Here is a 12998-nt window from a genome sequence, read left to right as displayed (position 1 = left end):
GCTATGTGATACTGCCTATTGTTCCTAGGCTACAAACCTGTACAGGATGTTACTGTACTGAATACTGTAGGCAACTGTAACACAATGGTAATCATACGAACATATCTAAACATAGACATGGTACAGTAAAATATGACATAAAAGTTTAAAAATGGTATATTTGTATAGGGCACTTACCATAAATGGAGCTTGTAGGACTGGAAATTGCTCTGGGTGAGTCTGTGACTGAGTGTTGAGTGAATGTGAAGGCCTAGGGTATTACTGTTTACTACTGTAGACTTTATAGACACTGTACACTTAGAGTATACTAAATTTATTTAAAATTTATTTCTTCAATAGTAAATCAAACTTAATTTGGTGTAACTTTTTTACTTTATAAACTTCTCAAATGTTTTAGACTTTTTGACTCATAATACAGCTTAAAATACAAACACATTGTACAACCGTACAAATATTTTCTTTATATTTTTATTTTATGAGTTTTTTTCTACCTAATTTTTAAAAAACTCTTTAAACTTTGTTGTTAAAAAAATAAGATACAAACAAACACACATTGGCTTAGGCCTATACAGGGTTAGGATCATCAATATCATCATCTTCACTTCCACATCTTGTCCTGCTGGACCACTGGAAGGTCTTCAGAGGCAATACCATGCATGAAGTTGTCATGTCTTATGAAAATAATGTCTTCCGGAATACCTCCTGAAGGATCTGCCTGAGGCTGTTTTACAGTTAACTTACAAAGATAAATAGAAGGAGTACACTGTAAAGTAATGATAATTAAGTATAGTATAGTAAATACATAAATCAGTAACATATTTATTACTATTAACAAGTATTATGTACTACACATAATTGTATGTGCTTGACTTTTATATGACTGTTAGTGCAGAAGGTTTGTTTATACATCACCATGACTATGTGAGTAATCTGTTGCACTATATCATGACAGCTCTGATATCACTGACATTTTTCGGTGTCATTATAATCTTATAGGACAACAATTATATATTCAGTCAGGTTGACCGAAACATTGGTATGCAGCACTTGACTGTAGCTCATTTTTAATATTTTGTACAGAGTTTTGTAAATCTGTGAGATGATTGTCCAAAACAAGCCACTCTGCCATTGCCAGACCTCAAATTGGTTCTCTTTTAAAAAAACATTCAAAAGAGAAAAAAATAAACTTTTCATGACACATCTCACAGAATAAAATCTGCAGATGTGTTTACAAGCAAAAATAGAAGATGTCAAAGTTATCTGTAGCTCCCCACATATTATATAACTCTATCTCAGGATGGGGGACAGCCATGTAATCTCACTTAGCCTCTCAGTAACCTGTTAACAAAATGCAATATGACGTTTATGCCTATTTTACTTCATAGGAAATGCTAGTTTATCTGGTCAATTTTCTGTTCTTCCCTTACTTGGCCTAATGGCAGCATTTGAGAGATTTGATCACTCTTCTTCATACCCTTTGTTTTGCAAAACAATACACTCTCCTGATTTACCTACTAGCTAACTAGCCCCTCCATTTCAGTATTCTTTTAAGGTTGTTTTTTCTCCATGACCTCCTAAGATTGGAATTCCTCAGGCCTCAGTTCTTGGACTTTTTGTCTTTTCTAGCTACTTATCCCTTAGTGACCTCATCCAGTCCTGTGGCTTTAAATATACTCTATGTGTTGACAATTTTCATATTCATATTTCCAATTCACATTTCTCCCCTGAAATGCAGACTCATATAATCAAATTCTTAACTGACATTGCTTCTTTTTTGGTTTAATGGATATCTCAAAATTAATGTGAAAAATTTAACTCTCACTCTCTCTCCGTACCTCCTCTCTCCAAAATATTTTCTGATAGCCCCATCTTCATTATGTCCATTCTCTATTCCAGTTATTTAGAACACAAGCATTTGAGTGATCTTTGACTCTTTTTTTCACAACCCTGATCCAATCCATCATTAAATCTTAGTGACTCTTCCTTCAAATTATTTTCAAAATCCTATCACTTCCCACCACTTTTTATTACCACCTTGTTCTAGGCCACCATCAACTTTCACTTAAGCTGTTGAAATATTCTAAGTAGTCTCTATGCTTCTGCCCTTGACCCATTAAAGTTGATTCTTCATACAATAGTCAGAGTAACGCTTTTAAAATGTAAGTTGAATCAGGATACTCCACTTCTCAAATATCTTTAAAAACCTACCATTTCCTTCAAAGTAAAAATTAAAGCCTTTGAGAAGAACCTCCAAAATGGTGACATAAGTAACTCCAAAAATCTCCTTCTCTATAAAAGTAATAGAAACACTGACAACAGTTGTCAAAGCAATTTTTTTTAGAACTCTGGAAATTAATAAAAAATTTACAATAATCTAAGAAGCATTTATTCAAGAAAGAAAACATCATCTTAATGAGAAGTGGCCTTTGTGGTGTTTTAATTTGCCCGAATCCCATTTGTTCTCCCTAAATCCACGATAGCTTTGAAAATCAACAGCCTCACAATGATAGCAGCCATGAAAACCAGAAGCTTAGCCACCATGGGAGAGGGTATAACATGTTTGAATTTTCCCCAAAACCACATCCCCACAGAATTGCCACTATTTGACTTGTCTAATAGATTGTTGAAAAGCACATTCTCTGGGGTTCTTTTTATTTGAGCTGACTAATAAGTCACTGTGTAAATAACCCTTTTCCCAGGACATTTGCCAAAAGAATCAGTGGAAGTTGTTTAACAGGGCAGCTACTTGAGGTGTTGTTACCAGTTGGTACTAACAAAAGACTGACTAAAATACTTAAAAAGAAAAACAGGTGGACTAGATGGCCATAAAGAGCTTTGAAAAGTTTTAGCACACTCATAGGATCTAGAAAGCCACACATGGATACATGTAGACTATGTGAATGTCCAGGAAAGCCCTGAGAAGATCCTATTTCTTGCCTGTCATTCATTTTGAAGCTCTGTGCAAGCAGGGTATAAAGGTTAAGCCGGAGTTGTAAACTGCCTGAGAGAGCATTGAATGTGTGCCACAATATACAAACAGAGCTCCTCTGTCACGGCTAGGAGACTTATTAGTTCAAGACATTTAATTAAATCTCTGTCCAATCATTAGCTGACTACTAAGCTAACCAAGCAGACAATTCAGTAGTTGAACAGCACAAATAATACAGACTTTAAATAATCCATGAAAGTCACTAACAATAAAATAGCTACAAGAACAAAAGCAATAGACAGCAATAACAAATCCTGGTGAATGAGAGGAATTTGAATTCCAGAGTTTTACATTATATCACTTAAAATGTACATATTTCAACAAAAAATTACGAGCCCCCCCAAAATAAGAAAGTGTGTTCTATACACACAAACAAAAGCAATCAACAGGAAATGTTCCAAAGGAAGCCCGGATGTTAGACTTACCAGATAATACTACAAATTAGCTATTGCAAATATGTTCAAAGAAATAAAAAAAGTCTAAAGAATTAAGAAAAATGTAAGAACAATATCTCATCCAATAGCGGATATTAATAACAAGATAGAAAATTTAAAAATAACCATATAGGGGTTTTGGAGTTGAAAATAGAATAACTAAAATAGAAAATTTATCAGAGAGACTCAATAGCACATTTGAGAAAGCAGGACACAGAACAAATGAACTTGAATATATGTTAATTGAGTATATATTGTCTGAGAAACAGGAAGAAATAACAAAAAAAAAATGAACAGAAACTCAGAGGCCTGTGAGACATCATCAGGCGTACCAATATATGCATAATAGAAGTTCCAGAAGAAGAGATAAAAGGAAAAAATATATTTAAAGAAATAATGGCTGAAAACTCTCCAGATAAGACCAAACACATTAATCTATACATCTAACAAGCTCAACATTTCCTAAGTAGGATAAATTCAAAGAGATCCACACCTAGATAAATCATAATCAACATGTCAAAAGCCAAAGCAAAGAGAGAATTTTAATAGCAGCAAGAGGAAGAGTGACTCATCATGTACAAAAGTTTCTCAGTAAGATTAGCAAGTGAATTCCCATCAGAAATCAAGTAGCCCAGAAGGCAGTGGATTAACATATTTAAAATACACAGACGAGATGCTGTCAATGAAGAATTCTATATCTAGCAAAGCTATTCTTTGCTAGATGGAAAATGAAGGAGAAAATAAAAAATTTTCCAGATAATCAGAAACTGACAGAATTTGTTGCCAGCAACCCTGACTTACAAGAAATATTAAGGGGTGTCTTTCATGCAGAAATAAAAGAACACTAGACAGTAACTCAAATCCATGTGAAGAAATAAAAAACACTGTTAAAATGACTACATAAGTAAATATAGAATAAAAATGTATAAATGATTTTTTAACTATTTTCTTCTCCTTCCTGATTTAAAAGACAATTTCCTAAAGAAATCATTACAAATCTGTGTTAATGGGTTTATAAAATCCATCTGACATCATTATGACAAAGGAATGAGGAAGAAACTGAGTAATATAAAAGCTAAGTTTATATATAACTATTGGAATTTAAGTGTTACTTATCCAAAGTAGATTGTGATATGTTAAGATGTTAATTGTAATCTCTAATGCAACCACTGAGTATATAGCTAAAAATATCATAAAATAAACAATAATGGAATTAAAATGAAATACGGGAAAATTTCTCTCTAACACAAAAGAAAATAGTAATGGAGAAATCCAGGAAAAAGTGAGATATAAAGCATACAGAAAAGAAAGAACAAATGGCATATTTAAATCCTATCATTAATAATTACATAAAAGGACAGAAATTGACCAAAGGGATTAAAAAATGTTACAACATGATCCAACTATATGCTATCTGCAAGAAACTCACTTTAGATTCACACACCCAAATAGATTGAGAATAAAAGTTTGGAAAAATATATAGTATGTGGAAAGTACCCACGACAGAGCTGGTGGACCTAAACTAATATTAGATGAAATAGACTTTAAGATAAACATTTTTATTACAGACAAACACACAGCTGACATCAACTTAGTGGTGAAAGACTGAAGACTTTCCCTCTAGATCAAGAAGACCAGCATTTCTACTTTTGCCACTTTTTTGTGACATTGTACTACAATTTTTGCCAGAGAAATTAGGCAAGAAAAAGAAATAAAAGCATCCAGATTGGAAAGGAAAAAGTACAATTATGTCTATTCACAGATGTCATGATCCTGTATATGGAATATCATAAAGAGTCCACAGAAACTATTAGAATTAATAAATTCAACAAGGTTGTGGGATACAAGATCAATATACATAACCAGTGTTATTTCTATACACTAGCAATAAATAACCAGAAAATGAAACTAAGAAAACAATTTCATTTATAATCGTGTCAAAAAGGATAAAATACTTAGGAATAAAATTAACACATGAAGTGAAAGATACATACAATGAAAACTACAAAAAATTGTTGAAAGAAAGAAGACCTAGGTAAATGGAAAAACTTTCCATTTTCATGGCTTAGAAGACTGAATGTTGTTAAGATAGCAATACTTACCAAATAGATCCCCAGACTCAACACAATCTCTATCTATTTCCCTGTTGGAATTTTACAGAGCCCATAACATTCATATAGAAATGCAAGAAACCAAAAATTGGTATAAAATGCAAGAGATCTAAAGCAGCCAAAACTATCTTGAAAAATAAGAATAAAGTTGGAGGAGTCACAATCCCCTACTCCAAAATGTAGTAAAAGAATACGGTAATCAAAACTGTGTGGTACTGGCCTAAAGACAGACATATTAGTGAGTGAAGTAGAGTTGAATATCCAAAAACAAATATGCACATATAGTATGACAAGGTGCCAAAACAAGTAGATGGGGGAAGTAATAGTTTTTTCAACAGATGATACTAGGAGAACTGCATCATTCCCTCATGCAAGGGGATGAGGTTTGAACCTTACCTCACATCATATACAAAAGTTAATTCAAAATGGATCAAAGACCTAACTGTAAGAGCTAAAATTTTGTAATTCTTAAAAGAAAATATAGAGATAAATATTGGTGACATCAGACTAGGCAATGGTTTTTAGATATGACAACGTAATTATAAGCCACAAAAGGAAGTGGTAGACAAACTGGACATTATCAAATTTAAAAACTTTGTGCTTCAAAGGACATTACCAAAAAATTGAAAAGACAACCCATGAAGTGGAACAAAATGTTTGCAAATCATATATCACATAAGGAATTTATATTTGGAGGATGTAAATAGCTCTTATAACTCAATAATAAAAAGAAAAATAACCCAATTAAATATGGGCAAATGATATGCAAAGACATTTATCAAAAAAAGATGTACAAATGGCAAATAAGCACACGAAAATATATGCAACACCATTAGTGTTAGGAAAATGCTCATCAAAACTACAATGAGATACCACTTTTCACTCACTAAGATGGCTCTAATAAACTTGACAAACAATAATAAACATTGGCTAGGATGTGAAGAAATTAGAAACTTCATATATTGCTGTGGTGTGAATTCCTCTATTTTTCTAGTTTTGCAAACACATCTGTATTTATATCCTAAAGCTTATTATATCTGAAAATATAGGGACAAGCAACTGAAGAATAGACAAATAATATTTATAACATTGTTGCACATCTTTGTGAATGTTCTAAATGTCACTAAATTGTACAATTTAAAATGCTGAATTCTATGGTATGTGAATTACATCTCAATGAAGCTTTTTTTTTTCAAATAAAACAAACCAAAACCCTTACAATGGTCTAGAAGTACCTGCACAATGTACCCTACAATGGTCTAGAAGTACCTGAACAATCTGGCCCCCATTCCTCTCTCAGCTCATCTGATGCTTTCTTCTATTTTGCTCCCTCCTCTCCAATCACACTGGCTTCCCTGGTGTTCTTCAAATACATTTCTCATTCTTTTGTCTTAGTGCCTTTTCCACATATGTAGGAAATTTTAAATTATCCTAATTAAAATGGAAGCTCCTAACCTATTTCTCCTTATATGTCTTACCATTGCTTTTATTTTAAAAAATACTATATGGTTTATATTTATGGTTTAAGTCCCTTTCTCAATAACATACCACTTCATTAGTCTGGAAACATTTTTATTTGTTGAGGTATTACCAAAGCCAAGAACAGTGCTTGGCACACATAGTGGCTTCTCTTTCTGTCTCTGTGTACTATATGAGTGCATGTGCGCATGCACACATGTTATTTGTGTGTTTGTGTTTAGTTGTTATTTTTGTTGAATGGATGAATGAAGGAATGGATGACATACCACCTACCCACAGCCTTGCTCACATAACTTACATTTACTTGTCTTCTTCCTGTTCCTTAAACATGCTCAGTTCTTTCTTTCAGGCCTTTACATTTTTCCCTCTTCATTCTAGTATACTCATCTCCTCACTCTTCAATATTTGTACTGAGCATTTAATGTGAATCCTTCAGTCTCAGTTTAAATATAATTTCTTTTGAGAGCTCTTACCTGAAAATTCTATCAAAAAGAAGTCTCACTCATTGCTCTTTGCTCCAGCTTTGTTTGTTTCCTTCAGAGTACTTCTTATGCTCTTAAATTGTTTTGCTTATAAATGTGATAGCCTGCTTAATGTCTGTATTTTAAAACATTTAGTCCCTACTAACAAATAGCAAGAAATTTTTTTTTCCTGTAGATCCCCAGTGCTAGCAAATCACCTAACACATAGAATATATTCAATAAATATTGGTTGAATAAGTGAAGTAAGGTGCAAAAAGAGGCAAAGTGTGAAACATCCTTCAACACTTACATCCTGACACACACAGATGCCTGTGTATGCTCTCCATAATTCCCTGTATGAGCTTTAGTCAAGAAAAGTGTGATAACCTTGCTACATATGGAATAAATTAGGCCTTTCAATATAAGGGCATCTCTGGTACTAGAGTTATATAATACAAATGATGATGATAAGAACGGCCATTATGAAAAACAGTATAAAGATTCCTTAGAAAACTAGAAATGGAATTACTGTGTGAGCCAGCAATCTCACTTCTGGGTATATACCTGAAGGGAATGAAATCACCACCTCATAAAGATATCCACACTGCCATGTTTTTTTGAAGCAATATTCATAACAGCCAAAGTATGGAATCAACCTAAGTGTCCATCAAAATATGAATGGATAAATAAAATGTGTCATAGATACACAATGGAATATTATTTAGCCATAAAAAGTACAAAATTCTGTAATTCACAACAACATGGATGAGTTTAGAGGGCATTATGCAAAATGGAAAAAGCCAGGCATGGAAGAATAAATACCACATGTCCTCACACACATGTGGATGCAGAAAAGTTGATCTTATAGGAGTAGACACTAGAATTGTGGTTACTAGAGATGGGGAAAGGTTTGAGGAAGGGAGGCTAGCCAAAGTTTGGTCAACAGGTACAAAGGTACAGCTAGATAAGAGGAATAAGTTCTAGTGTTCTGTAGCACTAAAGGGGGACTGAAATCAACAATATTTATTGTATATTTTCAAATAGCTAGAAGAGCAGATTTTGAATGTTTCCAACACAAAGAAATGATAAATATTTGAGGTGATGAATATGTAAATTAACCTTATTTGATTATCACATACTCACTGTATCCCATAAATATATACAATTATTATATGTCAATTAAAAATAATAAAAATGGGAAGGGAATAGTAAAAATAATAAAGTATTTTAAGGTGCTTACTATTTGCTAAGTACTGTACTAAGTGTTTTACACTGTTTATCTTATGCTCATAAGCAACACTATGAAGTAGAGGTTATTATATTCTATACTACATAGCTGATAATGAGGGTTTCAGAGGGGTTAAAATATATTGCCCAAGTTCAGTTCTTTCTGACAATAAAGCCTGTGTGTATACGTCCACGTATATATGTGGACAAGCAGATACGGGCATACAGGGCCATGACTCAAATGCATTAGTGAAAAATTTTATTTGATGATCATTTAATTGAGCCAACGACAACAAAAAATTGCAGGAACAAATGAGCACTTTTCTATGTACTCTTTTCTATGTGATGAAAATGGTAGATTGACTAGTTCTGCTTTCATGACTTGTTAAAACCAAAGGACCATTCTGTAGGTAATTAATTTTATTTTCTTACTACTTAGTACTGGCATTGTTGACAAATTCACTAAAAGTTCAATGATTTCTTCTTAATTTTTTTCAAATTTTAAAATTTATTTCTGTGAAATACTTCCTGGAAAAGTTGTGATCATGGTGCTCAAGTGCATTTTGTTTGCTCTGCTGCTGCCAGTACACAGCACGAAGCTCTTTTCTCAGCGATGTTGATTTTGTAAGGGGTCAGTTCAACCTTCTAAGATGTTGTTTTGTGATTTTGGCACACCTTATGAGGAGATGGTGTGCAGAGACGCAGAGTTGCCCATTATCAGCTACGAGTCATAACTGCTGTTTGGCAGAGATAAGAAATTTAAACAAATTTCCCAAGGCTTAGGGTAGTTCTAAAGTATTGCTTATTTATTATGACTCAGACTTGTTTATTTCATAATACAAGGAAGATTTGGAGAAGTCAAATTTCACAGTAAACTTTTAATGTAAAGGCACCTAACACATATAACTATAACTGAACAGTTGTTCTTATAATTTCTTACATTTTCTACTCATCCAGAGTCTTGACTTCATGTTAGAAACCTTCCTGTAGCTTGTTCTCCACTTCCAGATGTAACACGTTTCTCTCTAGAGAGAGTCTTGTCTAACTTCTCCTTGAGGTAATCAAAAGGAAAGAAATTAGTTTACCTGTCTAATTTTCTCTCACAGCTAAAAAGGTTCCTGCCTCTCCCCAATAAATTTCTCTCTGTCAGCACAAGGCACATCTCATTTCTTGTTCTTCTCTACCTCCTCCTAGTTCCTAATGAAAATGATCATACTCTGATAAGTATTAGGCTTGCAGTTTTCCTCCCTTTTTCCCCCTTCCATCTGAGAAATCATATTTATTTCCATCCTCTAGTGTTTGACTTCATCTGCTCACTGTGTCTTCTTGTTGGTTAATAGTACCTTCCTTCTAGTTGCAGGGTTGCGTTAGGTTAGATGAAAAGGATTAGAAAACATCAGAAATTAAATTTACATGAGAATTTTTTCAGGATTAAATTGATAATGTTATGACAAAATTTGTATAACACCATAGATTCCTTTTCCAAAGAGTTCTTTATTGGGGTTCCCATGCTTTTCTCATTTTCGTTTGCACTTACAACAGTCTTCAGTCAGCTTCTGTTGTTGACGGATAAAGTATTAATTCCAGGAGTGCTTACCAGAGTGAAATAGAATAGATCCAACTTTGGGTGTACCTGCCACGATGTATCCAGAAGCAATGGTGGAGTCAATTAGATTGAAACAAGTTTGGAAGCTTTTATTAGTCATACATTACTGAGTTTAGTATTTTCTTTTTTCCAAAGTTGGGCTGACTCACTGACATTTTGACCCAACCTCAAAGATAATAAGATAATAAACACAAATTTTCAGTCTGTCATATTGTCATGGAATATTTTTAAATGATACAGTCATTATTGGTATAGACATAGGCAAATGACCACTCATACAATGGGTGTGGATTTTAAAGGGCAAATTGACAGGTATTTTTTTGGTTGACACATATTCAATGTCCACCATATGCTAGACATTGTGATAGAAATGTGACTTGTATTATCACATTTAATTTTCAAAACCACTTTTGTGAGGTAGGCACTCTTATGATCCCCATTTTATAGATGAGAAAACTGAGGTGTAAAGATGGAAAGTGATGAGCTGAATCTGAAATAATTGTGCATAGCAGACTTAAATACATGCATACCTGAACCCCAAACTGATGCAAGCCTCATTGAGTGTTGGAATTATAGGTGATTTTTAAATTTATTCTCTACCCTTTTATCTACTTTTAAATAATTAACATTATAATTTTAAAATACTGTATATATTTGCTTTTTAAAAGACATTCCTCCTGAGTTAAATTTGCTGTGTTTGTAAGGTCAACACCTTTAGATCACCTTTGGAAGTTGGAATAGTGCACACTCATAGAGAAAATGTAGCCCTATCTACTGATCAAGACATGTAATTGCATTTTCCATAATGTCTATCAGTTCTAGTTCTCAGTAGGTTCACAGTCTTGAAGGCCTCCTTGCTTTAGCAGAGGACCATCTATGCAGACACTTATATAGTAGTTAAGTAATTTTTTTCTCTCTACTCACCTCCATCACTTCAAAGTGTGGGTTATGACACATTTTACACCAAAAGCATTGAGATAAGAATTGTTGATTTTGCAACTTTGCTCTTTTTCACCTAAAAAAGGGAATCTCAGCATATTATTATTATATTATAATAGAATATTTCCAATTTAGTAAAATAAAATCAAACTGCTCAGGATTAAAATGTACTAATTATTATTTTATTTTAAAACTCTCCTTCAAGGCTGTCCTGTGTACTACTTAAATGGTGGTACTATAAAAGTTTAACATTTTTTTTCTCAGTGGAAAGATTTTACATGCCTGTTGGAAATAGAGAAAACACTTTAATTATCTTATAAAATGTTGTTTAGTATTTCTACCTTGTTATTTTTACAAGTCAATATCAAACTGTTGGTTAGATGAGCCTCCATGCGATAATCACATTCTTTTAGGACTCTTTCTTCCTAATTATTTTTCTTAGAGCATTTTTCACATCCTTGTCTCTCAAGGTGTAAATGAGGGGGTTCAACATAGGGGTCACAACACCATAAAATACAGAGATGCTATCATTTTGATGTTGCTTCTCTGGCACGTGTATAACTATGTAACAAAACTACATGTTCTGCACATGTACCCCAGAACTTAAAGTATAATAAAAAATACTTTCAAAAAAAATACAGAGATGACTTTACCCTTGTCTTGGGATTCCCTTGACTGAGGTTTCGAGTACATGTAGGTGGCTGTCCCATAAAATATGATGATCACAGTCAGATGGGATCCACAGGTGGAGAAAGCTTTGAGTCTGGCCTCTGCAGAGTTGATCCTCAGCACAGCAACCACAATGTGAGCATAGGAGAAGAGGATGAAGGTGAAGGACAGGGGCAAGGTGAATATGCCGATGACTAGACCGAGGATGAGGCTGCCTGGGATGTCCGAGCAGACGAGCTTCAACAATTCCTGCACCTCACAGGTAAAATGGTTGATGACATTGTGTCCACAAAAATGGGCAGGAATTGCAATGATTGGTATTAGTGACATAAGGAAGGCACTGGCCCAGGTCACCATGGCCAACTGTATGCAGACCTTATTGTTCATAATGATGATGTAGCACAGGGGATTGGAGATCACAACAAATCTCTCATAAGCCATGACAGCAAAAAAGCACTGGTCATCTGGGCATAACAGCTATTATAGGAAATGGTGGGATAGTCTCTTAAGCCATTGAACAACCAAAAAGGTACTGAATTGCTGGAGCAGCAGATAGCAAGGAAGGACAGGTTGCTTAGGAAAAAATACATGGGAGTGTGAAGCCACCCATCAACTCTAACCACAACAATAATGAGACTGTTACCAACAAATGTGATCAGGTAGACCACTACCATGGTGCAATAAAAGGCAATCTGAAATTTTGGATGGTTGGACAAACCCACCAGGATGAACTCTGTCACTTCACTGCCATTATCAATAACCAGAATATCCATTTTGTTCTATCTGCCGAGAAAGAAGAAGGAATTTAAATCATTTTAATTTGAGAGGCAATTATTGAGTATTTGCTATATCCTCAATCTCTATATTGGGTGCTATTAGGAATAGATGTCTACAAAACAAGTAATGTCATTTGGATCTTTATATTTTAATTTGGGAGATAAAACATTCATATACAGCATAAGATTAATTTGCTAAGTAGCACAATCCATTGTGAGTCTTAATTTCTTCATCTTTACAATGAGGGAGGTTGGACTTCACTTTTGAACACTCCTCTTAAAGAAAATGTGCTATTTTATTGTTCAA

At 33.8% G+C, this 12998-nt stretch overlaps 1 protein-coding gene across 1 annotated transcript; it reads right to left on the bottom strand.

Annotated features, from left to right (window-relative positions):
* Positions 1–564: 564 nt before the first annotated feature.
* LOC100442402 (olfactory receptor 13H1-like) lies at positions 565–12688 on the bottom strand. Its single transcript, XM_024240438.2, has 3 exons — positions 12536–12688; positions 11886–12392; positions 565–636 (listed from the first exon to the last, which is right to left on the bottom strand). The coding sequence occupies exons 1-3, from the start codon at positions 12686–12688 to the stop codon at positions 565–567; spliced, it is 732 nt and encodes a 243-aa protein (XP_024096206.2).
* Between the last annotated feature and the right edge of the window lie 310 nt (positions 12689–12998).

Source organism: Pongo abelii, chromosome X (assembly GCF_028885655.2).
Source record: "Pongo abelii isolate AG06213 chromosome X, NHGRI_mPonAbe1-v2.0_pri, whole genome shotgun sequence".
Taxonomy (NCBI): domain Eukaryota; kingdom Metazoa; phylum Chordata; class Mammalia; order Primates; family Hominidae; genus Pongo; species Pongo abelii.
The sequence above is the reverse complement of the archived record's forward strand: the minus strand, read 5'-3'. Positions and strand labels throughout refer to the sequence as shown.